The sequence below is a fragment of the Anabas testudineus genome, chromosome 23, assembly GCF_900324465.2.
Source record: "Anabas testudineus chromosome 23, fAnaTes1.2, whole genome shotgun sequence".
Classification (NCBI taxonomy): domain Eukaryota; kingdom Metazoa; phylum Chordata; class Actinopteri; order Anabantiformes; family Anabantidae; genus Anabas; species Anabas testudineus.
In genome coordinates this window covers 3,031,510-3,049,483 of record NC_046631.1, presented here as the reverse complement: position 1 = coordinate 3,049,483, position 17,974 = coordinate 3,031,510, and the positions used below count along the sequence as shown (strand labels likewise).

The following is a 17,974-nucleotide window of genomic DNA, read 5'->3' as shown; positions in this document are numbered from 1 at the left end:
TATATAAATGACCAGGTGGGTCATTGCAGATTGCTTCAGCCTTTGAAATGTATGAGTGCTAATGTCATGCTCCCTTAAAAAGTTGTTTTTCTAAACACTTAAAATTTCCTGATTTCTCATAGTGAAACTTACATATTCTAAGATTCTCATGGAACTATATATTAAGTCATCAGCAGCTTCCTTATTTCACCCCTTTTTCAGTGTAACCTTAGTTCCCATGCTATTTCTATCTTACTTATGAAATCCTCAGATCTTTAGTTTACTTTATCATTTTAAATATGACTTTAGTGACATTACCAGACCTTGTGTCAGTTTATCTTCTGCTCATGTTTAGACTGTCAGAAAATAGCTGAAAACATTATAGACTCACACTAAATGATAATGTTAACACAAACCACCCTTTCCTCAAAGCAGAAGTTTAGTCATATTGAAAATGAGATCATTTCAACAAAAACACCAAGTGCGTCATTCATTACATCATTTGAAAGACATAATTTCCACCAAACACATATCCGCCTTAATGCTGAGAATAAAACAGTTCTACTAAATTATTATTATTCTGTGAAGGTAAAAATCACTTTGATGTGTCCGTATGACTTTGAACAAATTAGATGCCCAAAGAGTTTGTTGATGTTTTATTTTACAAGAAAAATCTGACTCAAAAAACTAAGAACTAAGAAATAATTTTGTTAAAGCAGTACGCAAAAATGAGAATTATGATCTTTTCATTCATAAATATCTAGAAAAACAAACAGACAATAATGATCAACATATATATACTGTACATAAAACTTACAAAACCCAACAGATGGTTTTGGAACATAACCAATAGCAAAAAAGGTCCAACTCAAGGTGTATGTGAAGCTAACTCCTCTCCAGTTATGGCTCAGACCAAGACTCTTTCTGTGCCAAATTACTTAAAAGGGCACAAGACAACATTTAAATATCATCTTGGGTTTTCTGTACATAGCCAGACCTGTTCTTATATGGTCATCATTGAATTTTCGCCACATTCAGCGGTTTAAATGTTTTGAGGCTTGAAGTCGGTGTCCGAGGGTAAAAAATAAAGTAAAAATCAAAATGTGAATGAAAGTGTCCAAAGCTGAGTTGTGTATTTTGCAGGTCAGGACTCGGCTGGTGATGTCTGGCTGGGTGCCCCGTTACGGGTGCGAAGCTGAGATTGGGCGATGTCGGCCAAGGCGCTCTGGATCTTCTCCAGTAGCATATCGCCACGATAAACCACTTCCTCCAGACGAGCTGCCGCCTCATGGTTCTCGTCTTCCAGCTGCCGAAGACTGGCCGCCTGGCAACAGGTCATAGTGACTCAGTATTTTCCAATAAATCACCTGTGAATAAGCCCTGTTCTTCAGCCTCCATACTAATCCATCATGGCCCATTCTTTATATCAGGAGGTTACCAACCTCTAACGTACATGATGATGATCTGACAATAGCTGCATCCCTCAACAACAGCAACAGAAAACCATTGATTTCTCACTTAAACCAAGTTCAGATCAAATATTTGTACAATAAATACTGGTGTGACAAAAAATATCACTGGGTGTAAGGGAGAGAACCTTTTACATGTTTATTATGTATAATAAATATCACACTATATATTTGATGAGAGGAGCATCTGTGTAATTTAATCTTTTACTGATGAACAGCTGTCAAGTTGTTGAGAAATTAAGCATTTAGCTAGTAGTTAGCTGTAATTCAGGTTTTATAGAGAAGTATCTTGATGTGGCCCTGCAGCTAAAAAAAAAGTCTTTTATTAAATCCTGTTTTGACAAAGTTAATAGGTGCCTGTATACATTAAAATTTATTTTTATACTGGAGCTACTGAGCTACTTGAGAGTGTGCACTGGGGGGAATTTGCATTTTTGTTTACATGTACCTCATTCAAAACTGCATTAATGAGTTTGAGAGCTGGCATACTTACAGCATGTTTCCAGAACAGTCAGATCTGACTACACTGAATTATTACGTTTCTGTTTTAGTCATTTAAAACAATTTATCACAGTGTACATTCACAGCCTCTGGGCATCTTTTGATAAATATTCCAAAACAGGCTATAAGCATTCCATTATCTTGAACTGTCAGTGTAAACAGCAGCTGTTCAAGCAATCACATGGCTCCCTCTTTTGGCTGAAAACTAGAACTACTAAATAGGCTTTAGTTCGTTCATATTTTCAATGTTTTCTATGACTCAGTTCAAGCAGGACATTCAAGCACTGGTAATGTAGAAAATGTTAAGGAAGCTATATATTCAGATTGCCATTCTAACATCAAGGTAAATACTATAGTTCAAATGTCTGAAAAATGCTTCTGTGTGTTCTGACCTGCAGAGCTGCTGTGGACTCCTCACTGGGCAGAGAGTCGATTAGTACATCCACATCTTTGGCTGTTCTGGCAATCAGTGCTGCAAATAGCTGGGCATATTCTGAACAAATATGAAAATACAAGATGATATCATCCAAATTTGTACATGGTACTTCAGATGCTTTGAAGGCAGACTGAATAGTAAAATTCTCGAAAACAAACAACTGAAGGAGAAAGCAGTAAATACTTTGGTCACTTAAGATCTGGTTCATTTGAGCCAACAGATGCTATGTTGTTTTATATGCATAAAAGTAAAGTTTAGTCACATGTTCCCCTTTCAATCTGTCTTACAACAGGAAAGTGTTGGGGGGCAGGATGTATTAAATTAGCAGAGTACTGTAACTAACAAGGATTATAGAATAAGGCCTTTAATTTAGAATATAAACAGAAAAAGCACCTTCAGTTGGGTTTGCAGGCTGATCCTTGTTGATAGCCGTCTGGATGTTACTGAAGGAGGCAGGAGGAGCACACTGTTGCAGGACTCCGATGGCATTACAAAACTGGTCTGCAAGCTGGTAGGACAAATACAAACATAGTGGGTTACACTTTGATTGAGTGAAGCTAATTGTTGGCACTGCCAATAAACCACCAGTTTGCTACGTTGTAGTTATGCGTAACTATGGATTCCCCATATTTGACCATTGCAACACTGTAGCAAATGTTTCTGTGTGATATATAACGTTAAACTATAACCTGAAGTCTAAATTGTTCCCTGAGATACATTTGCTAACTTAACGTTACAGGCCTTATTGTCGTTAGCTACTCAGTGATGTAGTTAACGTTAGCAACGTTAACAAGTCATTAAAACAATGGAGTTGCTGCCTCACAATAACTACTTCATTCAAATTAAAAAACATTTAAGTTTCACATTTACATCGCCGGTTATTTAACTACATTAACATTTAAAACTGTAATATTTGCCTCACCGAATTGACTGCATCTTGAAGTTGCGTTAGCCTGTCCGCCATGTTTTCTGTAACAAGACAAGATCTCACTGTCGTTCTCGCGAGAATGCCATGACAGTATAAAGTCTCGCGGAATTGGGCGATATTTTGGGAGCTGTTGTTGGCATATTATCGTTAAGTTGGCTCTAACGTAATCTTAAGATTCTTTATAGATAATCAGGGAGGTGTTCAGCTCAATGAATCATTTGAGCTATTCTATCTGTGTTTCAACCAGAAATAGCGCTGTTTCCGAATTACTAACTTGTTGCTCTTAGATGGGGACTAATGTTAGCTTGTAGCTAATTTAGCTACCAAACATCAACAGGAAGTAACGGACTAAATCTTAATGTCTTGCGCTTTCAGTTCTCCAGGTACAACTGTTTATTCTTAATTATTTTCAAGATTAAATAGGAGGAACTATTTCGAATTCTTGTCGATCACATAACCAAGAGGTTTGTAATATTGAAGTGGATAAATGAATAGGTGGATTTGCATGATTGCTTTAGTGTTAGGAGAGCAGCTAGCTTAATAAGTTAGCTTTGGTAATGAATGTTACCCCTAGGTTAGTCATTAAATATAACCGGAACAAGTTGTGGCATAATTGTCTTCACGTTTACCAGAGCAAGAAAGATAAGTATAGAACATCGGTAACTAAATATATCACTTACGACAAGGTAATGTTAGCTAGACGAGTTAGCTGACACAGCAGCTGTCATCCAAAGTCTGACGAGGAGGGTAGGGTTACTACATTGTTAGTATACAAACTGTGTCTACCTACTTTATTTTCTTCATTATTCCAAGCAGTCACTTGAAGTTATTTTGCAGCTAGTGAGCATTAGCTGTCTGGGTATAAACTTCAGAAATACACATGAAAATATATAGAAGATTCTATTAAATAGTCTAACATTTTATTAGTGACATAAAATATAATACATGGATTTACTCTGGGCTAACCTGATATTTATTACACTGAATTATCCACACACTCCTGTCTATGTAATGTTAAGTGCTGTTGTCATCAAACCTTCAGTTCCTAATAATTGTAACTTGTGCTTCCTCAGGCATGAACTGTACCTTAGAGAAGGTCCTGGCAGATGCCAAGTCATTAGTGGAACGGCTCCGTAACCACGACAATGCTGCTGAGATGTTGATCGAACAGACAACATCCCTCAACAAACGAGTGGATGCCATGAAACAGGTAGGGCGTAGCAAGGTGTTGGTTATGCCTAAATATAAATGTTAATTGATTTCTTGGTCATTAGGATTTTTACTGATGCTTTTTTGCCAAGGATTCTTGCAAATTTGAATAAGGAAAGACACTTTGTGAAATGAGCTAATGATCCTAACATACTGACAAAAATCTGAAAGTATAAACCAGTTACATCTTTTAATAAAACAATGTTTGACATTTGTGAAGCATGCCTATAGGTATATACACAGGCTATTAAAAATAGATCGTCTGCAAAGTAGAAGTATTTAATATTTTGATTTTCACAGTAACTTTCGTTTGAAGCTTTTTTTTTCCCCATTTCAAAGTGAGGCCTTTAAGTTGTATAATGGCCGGGGTTATTTCTCTTTCACAGTACCAGGAGGAGATAGACACACTGAACCAGGTTGCACGACATCGGCCTCGTTCAAGTCTGGTCCTGGGAATCCAGCAGGAGAATCGTCAGATCAGGGAGCTCCAGCAGGAAAACAAAGGTAAACTGTTAATTTGCAGATTTTTTTTTAATGTTTATTCTGTTCTAACAGGTGTTTGTTGTTGAATCAGTGAAGCTGTTTTTGGAGCCTAATCACACTGCTCACTATCATCCATCCAGAAAAATATTAGAGGTTTGGTTTTCTGAATCAACAGTAAAGCATCAATGACAAAAAAAAAAACAAAACAAACCTTTCTTCATTTTAGAGCTACGGACATCCCTGGAGGAACACCAGTCTGCATTAGAGCTGATTATGACCAAATACAGGGAGCAGGTGTTCAGGCTTCTGATGGCCAGCAAGAGGGACGACCCAGCCATCGTGACCCAGCTGAAGGAGCAGCACACCACAGTCAGTCAAGCTCATTTACTTTTTGTGTGTGTGTATGTTTGTAAGAATTACCAAATGCTATGCTTAAGAGTAACTTAAAAATATGTATAGCATGTCACAATGTTTAGTAGGTGCACTATATTTTGATATAGTATAGTACATACTGTATGTATTTGTTTTTCATCGTAGGAAATGCAGGCACACATAGACAAGATCAACGAGATGGCCTCCGTGATGAGGAAGGCGATAGAGGTGGACGAGGGTCGGATATGTGAAGACGAGGAGAGGATTAAACAGCTAGAGGCAAGAGATTTTCCTGACCTTACATGACGAGCATAGAATATACACAGATTTAAGGGCACATTATAAACGCATGAGACACTGATCATTTCTCCAGTATAGTAAGTCACATAGCCAAAAGCTGAAAAATAGGAATTTGAGATGAAGCAAGCAAGGACATGCTGTAATTTAATATCCAGAACATACCATGTGTCCTTTTGCCTCTAGTGAATTTTCATGTACAGTAGATCACACTTTGCACACAGAAGGAAGGAGTGTCTTAAATTGTATCTGTCTGCATCCGTCTGTATCCATCAAATTCCAAATCATAAATGAAACTTCACTAAGTCAGTTGACTTCTTAAACTATCAATTAAATCACTCCACTCAATCACTACATAATGGTAGTAACCAGTAACCAGGTCTTCCATTTATTTGACGGTAGAGAATTTAGCTAGTGGAGAAAGCCGATTGTACAGTGCCAATAAAAAGTATTCACCCCCTTGGATGTTTTTTTATAGGCGCTGTAAGTTAACAGGAACTTAAACATGTATGAACACACTTGATAGGGAACAACAAGACTATAATATTGGTTAGTATCAGATACATTAGTACTAGTAGTGGTGGTATTAGTCCATCTCAGAGTGTACATTTCTGTATCTGTTTTAGCTGGAAAACAGGGGACTTCGAGAGCTGCTCGGAATCAGTCGTGAGGCTTTCTTGGTTCTGAAGAGAGACGACGCATCAGAGAGCACATCGCTATCGCCGTTGCTGACCAGCGCTGACGTCAGCTTACGAAAGAGTTAGAGACCAGGGTGATTGGCAGCCCCCCCTCTGGGCACTGCTGCTACAGTGTACAGTGTATTGCCACATACAACTTCACCTTTCACCCTACAGACTGCTCCAGTGATCCTCGCCCTTCCACCTGGTGCATTTACAGCATGATTGTCCTGCAGCTGCACCCCGGTGTGGTGATTCAGAGACAAGCAGTGTGCGCACTCTTTTTTTTGTTTTGTTTTGTTTTCTCAAATTTTCTCGTTCTATTGTGTTTCTTGATTTTGCCAGCATGCACGAGCCTGCAGTGCCTGCAAGGTTTTAAAGTGTGGATGAATAAAAAGAAGGGCTTGAGGTAAAAATAAATCCCTGAACATGAAATTGTTTCTGCTGAGTTGATACGGGTGCATTTTTGCTTTCAAATACCTGAGAGAACAGAGTCACATGTATCTGGTTGCTGTTGGGAGGCCAGTACATGGTACCAGACTTCTCGCTTTCACTGTTTTTGTTGTTGTTGTTACATACTGTCACCAGCAGCTTAAAAAGCAGGAATAGAAACAGGATGTGCTGTAATATCCCACTACCCCTTCTGCTGCAGAGCTGCAGCCTGCAATTAAAGTTGTTTTAGAAACATGTCCCCTCACAGATTACATGTGAAAAGCTAAAGAGCATTTCTGTAATGTGACATATCAAACGCAGCTCTTTGTACTACTTCAAAATAATTAATGTAAACACGAAACTGTAGTAGCTTGTTAGTATAAATTACTTTGACATGATTAGTTATGATCTGAGAATAGATATTAGGAAAGAGGTCCGACTCTGCTACTCTTTCTAAGCACCACAAACGTCATATTAAAGCCTATGTAGAGTACACATTTGTAAACACATGGACTTTGTTTATGAATGGCGTCACTACAAAACACCTCGGACCAATTATGAATGGAGACACAAACGTACAATTAAAGAAAATAAGACGCAGTACGAGGGTTTATTCTTTTGTAATTTACGCTGCACAGTGATTCATCCCTACTGAGATTACGATCTCAGAGCGGAGAGGGCAGGAGGAGTTATCGCGGGACCGCGGACACGACTCTCGCGGAAGCGCGTCCGTCCGTCAGAGCGGCGGATGCTGCCACAGACGGCAGTTCAGCTGGATGTGTCGTTTCAGTCAAGCATGTTGCTTTTGCGTTTGCAGGGACTCCTACTACCCAAACACAGGAAACTGCGAGGTTACCAGTGACTTTACTGAGGGGCAAACAGAACCACTTTCCTGTGGGAGTAGTTAAATAAAATGCATCGTTGGATCTGGTGCCCGCTCCCGCCGCTGCTGCCGCTGCTGTTGCTGCTTCTCTCGATGCGTGAAGTTCAGGCTCAAGAAGAAAGTGAGTTTTTAAGAGCTATTAATGTAATTATTTCAGTTTTCAACCCACATTTGCTTTGCTCAATCTTTTAAACAGAGAGTTGTGATTTTATATAGGCAGGAAAGGAAGGTTAGCAATTGTTTGTGGCTCTCTAGACGCTGCAAACTGTAAATCACTGAAGTGCTAAACCTGCCATTGTTGTGTAGCTTTAGCTAGCTAAATATTTTATTTTCTCATGTCATGTGTGTCATATTTAACCTCTTTAAGCGTCTTAAAACCCCACATATCGACTTTAAATCGAGCTATAGAGGCGATTTGAGAAGCAATGTAATTATCTAAACATGTTATATGTTAAATAGTAGCTACTGTAGTGGAGGGAGACTGTAACATTATATCCCTGTAATGTAACTAAGTTATATGATAAAGTTATAGGACATCATTCATTTTGTTAACATGTATTACAGTACTACATGTGTTATAGTAGTATTACATGACCTGTTGTGTGGAACAGTGCAATCCAGCTTAAGTATGATACATCAGGAAAAAGGTTAATCTAAAAATGTAAAAGTTCAAGCTATCACAATTAAATAAATAAACTTAGATTATAGTTTCTGCCTCACTCCAGCCTCACATGCTCTCGCTTGTCTTCATGAGAAATCAGGGCAGCTGGACATCAGTGCTGGACTCTGACCTGCAAACAGAGCATCTGGACAAGTCAGCATGTGTACCCAGCAACACATGTAATGCATTAGCTATACTACTTGACAGTTGTTTTGGGAGACAAATATACGTCTCGCAACAGACAAACATGCAGGTACAGGTCCTGGGTATTTCGAAAACATCATACAGTAGGTCATGCCGAGGCGTGCGTTTGGCGAATGAGGAAAACTCTGCATTAAAAGCAGCTGCCAGGCACCTCGATCTTAGACTTTGAGACACACTGAAATTAATCAGACTGATCAGTAGGAGATAAGCAGCGAGGAAAGTTCACTCTCACAGTGGCAGCACGCAGTGTGCAAATAGGACTAAATGTGTCTTTCCGTTAAGGTTGCACTCATTGTGAAACATTTGCTTTTAGCAAACCTAATTATCCCCTCTCTTCTTAATGTTGTCTACTATTGACAAATGTATGTATGTAATGACACTGCGTATCATAGATTTTTGTATTCGTTATTACCATTTTAATAAAATAGAAAAGAACATTAGAAAAAAAGATCAGCCTTGATGTAATCATATGATCAGAGGAAGGTAAAACATTGTTGATACAAGTGGCCGATGGCAAATTATCTTCAGAATATTACAATTCTATAAAAAACTGCAGGGCTATAAAGAGTCTAGGGGTTTTAAAGCGTTTTTTAAATAAACAATAAACATCTTGAATGAACAGCTGACATGTTGCTTTAGGGTAAAGTTTGAAATTATAAGGCTATTATAAAACACAATTTATTTTTATATTATACTGCAAGCAGTTACCACTCTGATAAAGTAGCTGTCTGCAAATTGGCTGATAAAGAAGTTTATGTTGCAGTATTAGATTTCTCTCAAGCTGTGATAGCACGCTTCAGGATTTCAGCAAGGAGCCTCATTAGTCAACCATTAGTCAACACACTACACTTCTTCATTCTGTCTTTTTTGGAACATCCCTCTGTGATGTGCTGCTGGCCTGGTTCACGCCGCCTACTTGGCACAAACAGTCAAGCTGCTGTTGGGATGCTGGGGTGGTTACTGTACAAGTTGTCTTGTGCATGTCACGGCTGTTGTAATTTACAGAAACTTAACCTCAGACTTAATCTCTTTAACCTATTACTACATGCCATGCATCCATAGGCTGTAGCCCCTGTAGACTCTGACAGATCATGTGAGAGAAGGAGAGTGGAAAAAAAAAACATAAACCTTTACATCTGGTCCTTAACCTGCCTGCTCAGTCAAGTTTGTAACTTTTATGAAAGTTATTTTGTCATGTTTTTATGCTTCAGTTTGCACGTGTATTGGGTGGTTTACAACCATGTGATTTATGGACATAAATCCCACTTTTCTCTCTCTCTCTCTCTCTCTGTTACAGATCGTGTGATTTTCCTGCCGGGAACTTTCCAGAACGTGAGCGTCTCGCAGAATGAGACGGTGCAGGTCGAGGTGTTCGGCATTCCCTCTGAGGTCGCTTTCATCACTCTGCAGTTCCACACACAGTATCGCAATGCCACGCTCTCCTACGCCAGGGTGAGAAAGAGTTGACTTGCTTCAAGTTTGTCACGCTCTTGATGTAGGGGTGCGTTTTCGTCTACCCTTTACAGAAACCTTACAGATGTAGTTCTGTGAAACTGTGATGAGATTTACACTACTGCAGGTACAGGGACACTCTCTGCAACTCATAGTACTGTAGCCCCATATTTTGAATCTTGTTAAGATTTGCTTTTTCCACATCCTTCATGTGAGTGGTGGTTTGAGACACGGTTACATCAGACAGTAAAAGGCAAAATTAAACGTGAAATGTAAGCGATGAAGATGGAGTTAGTTATACCTCTGATTGATGAATGAGGCCTTGTGAGCGAGGTCGTCTGACCCACTGGGAAAAAAAGTGGCAGTCAGGTGACGTACAGTCCACTGGTCATGAGCGGGCAGACAGGGCGGCCCCGAGGGAAAATCTCCTGGCCTCTGTCCCAGACGTCTCAGGGGACAGCTCGGTTTGGGTCCAAGCAGCACAGGCATGTCGCCCGATTTAACTTTGTTTTTTCTGGTGATATAAACAGCTGACAAGCAGACTAATCCATATGACTGAAGATTTTCATGTCTGCATGGCGAATTTTATGCTATAATAAAGCAGATTATTAGCATGAAAAGGGTCTTAAAAGAAAATTCACTGGAAAGAAAGAGGAAGTGTGCTCTCATACAGAAGCAGGCAAAGGTTAATAATTAGTATACTATACTCTCAAGTGTCCTTTATTTTGTTATCTTTATTTTACTCATTTCCCTTTTTACTTATTTTTATCTCTCTCTGCACTTACTCAAGAGTAAACCACAAGATTTCAGTTTGTTTGTGTGCGTTTTAGCATCCATTATTACTTGCTGACTGTTTCTTTCTTTCTTTTGAAGCACAAAACTAAACTCAGCTCTGTAAACCATTTTCAAGTTCAGAAAAGTTTACTACATAAACGCTAGCGCACCAAGAATAGAAATTAAAACTGCTCTCATAAACTGAATTAGGTTGAACCACTGTTTCCTGTAACTATCAAGCAGTCATATTAAGCTATAAACCCACTTGTGAAGTTGCTCTACCAACCACATCGAATGGAGTATCCCTCCAGCACTGTCTGAACAAGACCAGTGTTACACAATAGAGTGATTGTAGTACATAGAGTCATACTTTGTTGGCACAGTACTTCGGTGGTGCCAGGCTCATCATGCAACAGTAACTTAGTATTTGTACACAAAATATGCAGTATCTGGAAGTACGTTCTAAGAATGGCGTCTTGTCATCTGCTGTCTGCTGCAGTGTCACCATTGTGAATCTGATACCGCATCTCTGTGTCACATTGTTGTCCTTGGCACATCCCAAATCCTTCCTTTCTGTGAGGTTTGACAACAGAATGAGCCCAGTATGAAAGACAGTCAGTGTGCCTATAACCACAACTTTAGCATGCAGGTTTTATTGTATCAAGCATGGCGGTCATCAGTTGCATTGTTGAAGCATTAGAGCAAATACATGAGAGAGAGTAGGCAGTGGTGACACATATTGGTCAGATTTCATTTTCTTTCTTTCATTTCATTGTCTTTAGTCCGTAGTAATCAACATATTAAGTATTTAAGATTTATAAGTACATTTATCACTAAGGCCAGAAGGCCCATCATTTCTTCTCTTCCTGGCGATGCACAACCCAACGCTTAGTAACTAGTTCGTGTGGTCTGGGAGGTTAATCGCTTCAGGATGTGGCGGACCCAGTGGCACAGTTGACGTACTCGAGTTAGTAAAGGAAGAGGTTGGTATTAGTCTCTCCTGTCTTTCAGTGCTCTCATCCTCTCCACCTCACCCCTCAGTGTCAAATGTGTTAGTTCCAACTAAAGCACTCTGATTTATCAGCGTCAGCTTGCTACTGCTGACGTTAGCATGCTAAGATGGTAAACATTATACCTGCCACGCGTTAGCATGTTGGAATTGTACTTCTGCTCATACTTTAGGTGCACTTCTGCATGTTGTTTGTACATATATATATCTGGTTTCTATGTGGTTCAGGTGCCGAGCCTGGGTCTTGCTCTGACTGCAGCGGATTCTGGGCTCCTATCGGCGCTTCAGCCGGGCCAAACATCCCTCTCCTTGTTTCTGTCTTCTCCTGGTGCTGACCCTGTGACAGGCACAGGGGTCATCCTCCCATACTCCAGCACTGGTAAGTCTTAAGTACTTCTCTGGGCATCAAGTCTGATAGTCAGAAATGAGGAAGTTGCATTATATTGTTTGTGACAGTCATTTCTGCAAAACCCAGATTTCTGCACCACAAAACACTGGAGGAAGCTATTGCAGGCCACGTTTGAGTGCTGTCATTGATTGTGCATTGTGATTCATTTGGCACCCTGCTGTACAGGAAGTCAGGGCTTTTTTTGTCTTCTCCTGGCCCAACGTGCCTGATAACAATTGCCTAATAATACCTTTATTGATGTCATTTCGTGTTGCAGACCCGGTCCCTGGAGCTTGTAACATAGAGTCCAACCTGGACATTGACCCAAACGTCTACATCCACTACAACATCTACGAGACGACGGTCCGTTTTGCACCGGCGAACTTAGGATATGAGAGGTAACACTCCACTCCCTGTTGAGTCTTTTTGGCCGTGGGCAGCAACACCTCTGTTTTCATATCACGTCTGCCAGCACCTGTTGTCAAACCGCCTCACAGGTTGTTCGCTCTGACATGATCACGCGCTCTCTCTCTCACATGCTGCAGTCTCGCCTCCTCCTCGACTGTGGCTGATAGTACCAGTTTCATTTTCAGCAGCACGTGTCACAAAGCCATCCTGAAGCAGACAACACAGGACTTAAATAAGTTCCTGTTCTGCCATGTTTACTTGTTGCGTTTAGTTCTTTGCATCCGTCCATGCTGTTATAAATTTAGTGCAAGCAGTATCCTACTGCAGTTTCTCGTGGAGATGGGTTATTCTGCAGGTTTCGATTCGGCTGCTGTGCAGTTCACTCACGTTGCTTTTGGTAAAACTCAACTTGATGGACGTGTTCATCAGGTTTATTTCAGTAACATGAGGTGAGGACAAAATTTGAGCTATGTTATGTTTACATAGTAGACAGCTCCCGGGTTTACTTTCACATTCAACAGCCCACTGCACACCCTCTTTAGCATTTCCCGCCTTGTCTCCATGCATTCAGTGGACAAACTCTGCACAGGGACATAAAACAAATCAAATCAAATGAATGGAAATTAGGCTTATTTACAAAGCCTGATTCCTGTACAAAACCAACATCCTCTGTCCTTCCCTGGCATCTTTCTAATGATTATAACAAATAAGCAAAAATAATTAACCACTAATAACTAAACATGTACCAATGCTGTGGGTGAGCGTGCGATTTTCTCATCCTCTCCACAATCTAAACGGTGCCATGAAGATTTGTCCAGTATGAGCTGCTACTTGACATCCAACCTGATCGAGTCTGCTCATAGTACCCACTGTTGAATGATGTTTGTTTGCTCATATAAGACACATGTAAACCCGCGTCCTGTCTCGTAAAGCAGGGTGACACCTCGCTAGAGCAAGACCACCTGCACAGCTAAAGCTCTCACACGTTCTAAAGCCGCAATCACAGTTTGCACAACAGACCACTGAATTACAGAGAATGACATTATGTAAGTGCCAGCTTAGGTTAGGTTTCACTTTAAGTGTTCTTACACACATTCTGTGACTCCTGCTTGTTCTCTCTCATTCTGTCACCATTCTGTGGTTTGGTTAAATGACATCTTAACATCGATAAAGTTTCCATTGGAAATAGTGACAGTTCACCAGAACTATCAACCATTATCTTCTCACCTTATTCAGTTAAAAATAAATTTCCTTTTGCAAAGCTGAAGTGCATATGAGCTGCACGGTACGCTGGAGAAGAGCTGCGGCTAGAACTGTGTAAAAGCGAATCCAGCCTTGCAGATAGCCAGTTTGCTTAGTCCTGACTGTGCCCACTCTCTGGCAGAGGCGAAACTCCTCCAGTCTGCGACGAATCAACAGGATCCAGCACACGCTGGCGACTGCAGTATGATGTCTACCAGTACTTCCTGCCTGAGAACGACTTATCAGAGCGCAGCCTGTTCAGTGGCTTTCAGGTCGTGGCTGACATCCAGGGCATTATGGAGAACGGCAAACGGGTAGGCTGCATGTGTTAATAATAATAAGAAGAAGAACAACAACAACACATATCAAGGTGGTACAAGCTGTGTCATCACTGTTCTCTCTACCTGCAGGTGATGACACTGTCGTCAACTGATGTGACCACAGCGGTGTTCAACTCCATCCCCGGCCAGGGCGTCATCTACACGGTCATTGTCAGAGACCCTCTGCTGAACACCTCCGCCTCCTACGTCCCCGTCCACACCTACGCCTGCAGCTTCGCTTCCACTCTGGATGGCTGTGAAACACTGGGTGAGCTCCTGCTCCATTTGTAACTGGTTTATGAACGCATTGTTTGGATTTGCCTCTATTCTGCGTACACTAACTCTTGATTTACTGTTTTACTTTTCCTGTTATCTTCAGGAAAGATATCGACAAAGGTTTTTTTCACCATCGCCGGCTTAGCAGGCCTGTTTGTCTGCTTCTTCGGCCATCGATTCTTCAAATGTGGTGAGTAGTGCGACTTTTGCTTTACTCTCTGAGGTGTTATTATTGTTTACTTGTTGTTTTTTTGGGAGATTTGAACTTTAAGTCAAAGTGACCAACTAAGTGACCATAGACGTTCTGCTTGTTCAATGTTTTATGTTTATTTCATAAAAAACACAAAACATTTTTCAGTTTGAGGTTGTATTTCTGGATGCAGCTGTGTGCTGTCGTACTATATTAAACATGGCAGCATGATGTTTCTCATACAGTGCTGCCTTAGAACTCAAAGGTCACGTACATTCAACTGTGATTTCCGCCCTTGTCCTTTACACACTAAGATTTCCTCAGACTTCCTGACTCTTAATAATAACTGTAGACTTAATTGTTTTGCAATGTTGCATTGAGAAATTTAGTTTTTGACATTTGTGTGATGAGCCACAGCCCATCTTTGCGTGCAGAGACTGAGCCTTTGGTGGATGCTTCAGTCGTGATCTGTTGACCTTCTAACATTAGTATCTTGATTCAACTCTGATCCAACTTTTTTTGAAGTATGTTGCGTCAGTGGAGTCGAACTAAAGAGTCAAGCTCAACAGGTGGTGCTGACTCAGTACAGCAAAGAGGTGTGGATGCCTTTACTCATTCCCATGTGTGTACTTCCAGCAGCAGCCCGTCTCTCATGTGCTCTCTTTTGCATGTGATGCAGGAATCTATTCGTTCCACTGCATCTAGCAGCTGTGATCGTACAGTATGCCGCCCTGTTAAAAAGACTCTCTATCATAGATCATGTGTTTTCATCCAGCTCCAGCTGGATTTTCAGATGTTTGTCATTGAGTCTATCCACCATTTCCTCTCTGTACAGAGTTGTTCTGCATGGGATTTAGCTTCGCAGCGTTTTTCTTCTTCGTGCTCATCACTCGGACCACAGAGCTGGACTATGACAGTGAGTTTTTTTCCACTTGGATCAGTTGCAAACCGTTTTGTCTGTTTACATGGTTAAAAGCCACAATGTGTAGAATTCAAAATGTTCTGACACCAGTGACATGGTAAAATAAAGAAGCAGAGTGGCTGCTGCATTTTATCTCAAATGAAAAATCCTCAACTCTTTCTGTCTTCCTGTGCCTCCCTGCAGTTCGCCTCACTCTCTCGGAGGTGATCGGCGTGTTGGGCGGGGTTATCCTGGTGATGAGCTGGTGGCGCTTTGGTTCAGTCATGGCCTGCGTCATCGTGGTCGGCCTGATGCTTGGCTTCCTTATCGCCTCCACCGTCCTCTTCACTCCTCTCGGTAGGAAAAAACGCTGAAGCCCCGAGATGATTAAACTGTTTTTTAACAGTGTGAAAGAGTTCAAAGAAGTGGCTTCACTTGTGGTTCACACATCATTACTGCTTCATTCTGTGCGTTGTGCCTTTCCTCAGGCGACCTTGATGTGTTCAGGCGTTCAGACGTAGTTTTCTGGCTGACCTTCTCCTGCATCACCATCATAGTTCCACTCTTCTTTGTGCGCTGGCCCAGAGAGGTAACTGATCAAACACCTTAACCCAGGCACTCTGGAAGTCCCTCAGTATGGCACCTTTTAGTGGTAGTATCAGGAATGACCCTTTTACGTTAGTGTTTTATTGTTGAAAATCTGTTTCTCTGTTTCTGGGTTTCAGGGTAACATCACCACCTGCGGCATTGTGGGTGCCTACGCTGTCGTTTTGGCCGTCAACGCCTACATTTACACCAGCCTGTCTTACATCACCTTAAACATCCTCAAACGCTTCCTCAACACCAACTTCAGCGCCATGTTTACCGACGTACCGTTCCAAACCATAGGTGAGTTCACAGCTGTGCAGAGCTGAGCTCAGCAACGCTAACTCTGACGACGTCTAACCTTACGACACTTGTATCTCTTCGTGTCCCTCAACTAGACTACGTCATGATCACAGTGTGGGTGGTGCTCGGCGCCAGCGGTATCGCCCTGCAGCTGTACCGCGAGCGCTCCCGGCCGTTCTTCCCTCCAAGCCCGTACCTCCTGTGGCTGCAAGAACGAGAGCGCCGCAAGACCAACGTCCTGGACCCGAGCCACCACTTTCCCTCTCTGCCCAGCCGTCTCCTGGCCAGAATACAGCAGCTGACCAAACGCATGGAGCCAGCGGGAGAACACACACCTCTGCTCCTGTAAACCTGGGACAATACAGTCAGGATCTGAAGCAGAGAGGAAAAGATCCACATGGTACATTATTTAACCCGTAAAGGACCTGAATGCCAGGTTGCAAGAAAGCCAGAGAGATGTTGATCCCAAAGACTGGCGCACGGTTTTGACCCCAGATCATTTTCAGAATAAGTGATCTACAGGTTTATTAAGACTTTTTTTTGTACAAAGACAGTGATTGATTTTGTCCTGACAACTAACGCCACTTTTATTAAACACTTGAATGACATTTGAAGTCACTGAAAATGGTTAAAAAAAGAAAGAAAAAAACATTGTGAACTCTTTAAGTGTCTTTTAATGAAGAAGATGTAGCTGTTGGTGCTTTACGGTGTCTGTCGATTCTGCTCTGTTTGCACTGAATTCATAAACCACTAATGATTTACGCAGCAGCCAGTTTATCCCTAAAGAGGCTGAGTGACGATGCCAATGTTGTTTTTTTAATTTGTTAAAACATGTTATATATTTTAGTATTGGATCTATGATGATTCCCAATTGGTAGCTGAAAAACTACATCTACTTGTTTTTATAGTTTGGTTTTAAACTACAAAGTGAATAAAGGTCACACAAGCGTAAACTGACAAATCCTAAGTAAATCCTGCATCTCTGCAATCGCTCTATCAGAGGAAACTCCTGTATACTTGTGTTCTTGTTTGGACTAAACTTGGCGGTTTGATTAGTCTCTTTGTACTTTGCACACTGGATTTCAATACATTTAATTTTTCTTGTTGATTCGTTATCTTGTTCATCTGTGTGCCATTACTCTTACTCTCAGGGTTTCACACTCAGTTTTTAGACTAACATTTGCTGATACAGCTGATGAAACCTTCGTCTTTAAGCCTGCACACGTCTGTCAGTATTTCATTTAGTTACTGAGTGAAACTTTGTGGTCGAATGTCCTTTTAGACAAAAAAATCTTAAACAGTATGCAGGCACATCTTTGGAAAAGTGAGGTCAGTTGTCATTTGTAATTTGACATGTTTTGATATTTAATAAATGGCTACAGCTAGGAACTTGCTTTTCTGTGTTTTTGCTTAAATGTATTCAAAGATGTGTCACATAGCCCGACTGAAATTAATCACAAACGCCCCGCATGGGAAAGTCATACAATATTCTAAACTAAAATAGTGCTGCAGCGTCTCACTAGAACCACTAGAGTGCAGAAAAGTGCAAGAGGAGAGCTTTGGAAGAACAGATGCCACAAACCAAACATGAGAGC

General features: G+C 41.0%; 3 protein-coding genes across 4 annotated transcripts; 2 read left to right on the top strand and 1 right to left on the bottom strand.

Moving 5' to 3' along the window:
- Window positions 1-400: 400 nt before the first annotated feature.
- On the bottom strand, window positions 401-3,368 carry med21 (mediator complex subunit 21). Its single transcript, XM_026361318.1, has 4 exons — window positions 3,308-3,368; window positions 2,779-2,893; window positions 2,342-2,442; window positions 401-1,303 (listed from the first exon to the last, which is right to left on the bottom strand). The coding sequence occupies exons 1-4, from the start codon at window positions 3,347-3,349 to the stop codon at window positions 1,124-1,126; spliced, it is 438 nt and encodes a 145-aa protein (XP_026217103.1). The 5' UTR covers window positions 3,350-3,368; the 3' UTR covers window positions 401-1,123.
- A 52-nt stretch (window positions 3,369-3,420) lies between these two features.
- fgfr1op2 (FGFR1 oncogene partner 2) lies at window positions 3,421-7,363 on the top strand. 2 transcript variants are annotated; one of them, XM_026362382.1, is made up of 6 exons: window positions 3,421-3,696; window positions 4,387-4,523; window positions 4,909-5,026; window positions 5,232-5,374; window positions 5,543-5,656; window positions 6,301-7,360. In XM_026362382.1, exons 1-6 carry the CDS (start codon window positions 3,672-3,674, stop codon window positions 6,436-6,438), a joined length of 675 nt encoding a protein of 224 aa, XP_026218167.1. In that variant the 5' UTR covers window positions 3,421-3,671; the 3' UTR covers window positions 6,439-7,360. The 2 variants fall into 2 exon arrangements, with proteins under 2 accessions (XP_026218167.1, XP_026218168.1); XM_026362383.1 differs by lacking the exon at window positions 3,421-3,696 and adding an exon at window positions 3,757-3,777 and having other exon boundaries at window positions 6,301-7,363.
- Window positions 7,364-7,506: 143 nt separating this feature from the next.
- tm7sf3 (transmembrane 7 superfamily member 3) lies at window positions 7,507-17,772 on the top strand. Its single transcript, XM_026362381.1, has 12 exons — window positions 7,507-7,787; window positions 9,829-9,983; window positions 11,995-12,145; window positions 12,432-12,552; window positions 13,947-14,118; window positions 14,215-14,392; window positions 14,504-14,590; window positions 15,426-15,506; window positions 15,696-15,848; window positions 15,980-16,080; window positions 16,217-16,379; window positions 16,475-17,772. The coding sequence occupies exons 1-12, from the start codon at window positions 7,697-7,699 to the stop codon at window positions 16,726-16,728; spliced, it is 1,707 nt and encodes a 568-aa protein (XP_026218166.1). The 5' UTR covers window positions 7,507-7,696; the 3' UTR covers window positions 16,729-17,772.
- Window positions 17,773-17,974: the final 202 nt, after the last annotated feature.

Bases quoted from the DNA above. Each gene is read 5' to 3' on its own strand.
- med21 (XM_026361318.1), bottom strand. From the start codon at position 3,349: ATGGCGGACAGGCTAACGCAACTTCAAGATGCAGTCAATTCG. The intron at 2,894-3,307 runs GTGAGGCAAATA...TTGTCCTACCAG, and splicing joins TTCAAGATGCAGTCAATTCG to CTTGCAGACCAGTTTTGTAA. The intron at 1,304-2,341 runs GTCAGAACACAC...ACCTGTTGCCAG, and splicing joins AGTCCACAGCAGCTCTGCAG to GCGGCCAGTCTTCGGCAGCT.
- fgfr1op2 (XM_026362382.1), top strand. From the start codon at position 3,672: ATGTCTTGCGCTTTCAGTTCTCCAG. The intron at 4,524-4,908 runs GTAGGGCGTAGC...TCTCTTTCACAG, and splicing joins GAGTGGATGCCATGAAACAG to TACCAGGAGGAGATAGACAC. The intron at 5,027-5,231 runs GTAAACTGTTAA...TCTTCATTTTAG, and splicing joins GCTCCAGCAGGAAAACAAAG to AGCTACGGACATCCCTGGAG.
- tm7sf3 (XM_026362381.1), top strand. From the start codon at position 7,697: ATGCATCGTTGGATCTGGTGCCCGCTCCCGCCGCTGCTGCCGCTGCTG. The intron at 7,788-9,828 runs GTGAGTTTTTAA...TCTCTGTTACAG, and splicing joins AGTTCAGGCTCAAGAAGAAA to ATCGTGTGATTTTCCTGCCG. The intron at 15,849-15,979 runs GTAGGAAAAAAC...GCCTTTCCTCAG, and splicing joins CGTCCTCTTCACTCCTCTCG to GCGACCTTGATGTGTTCAGG.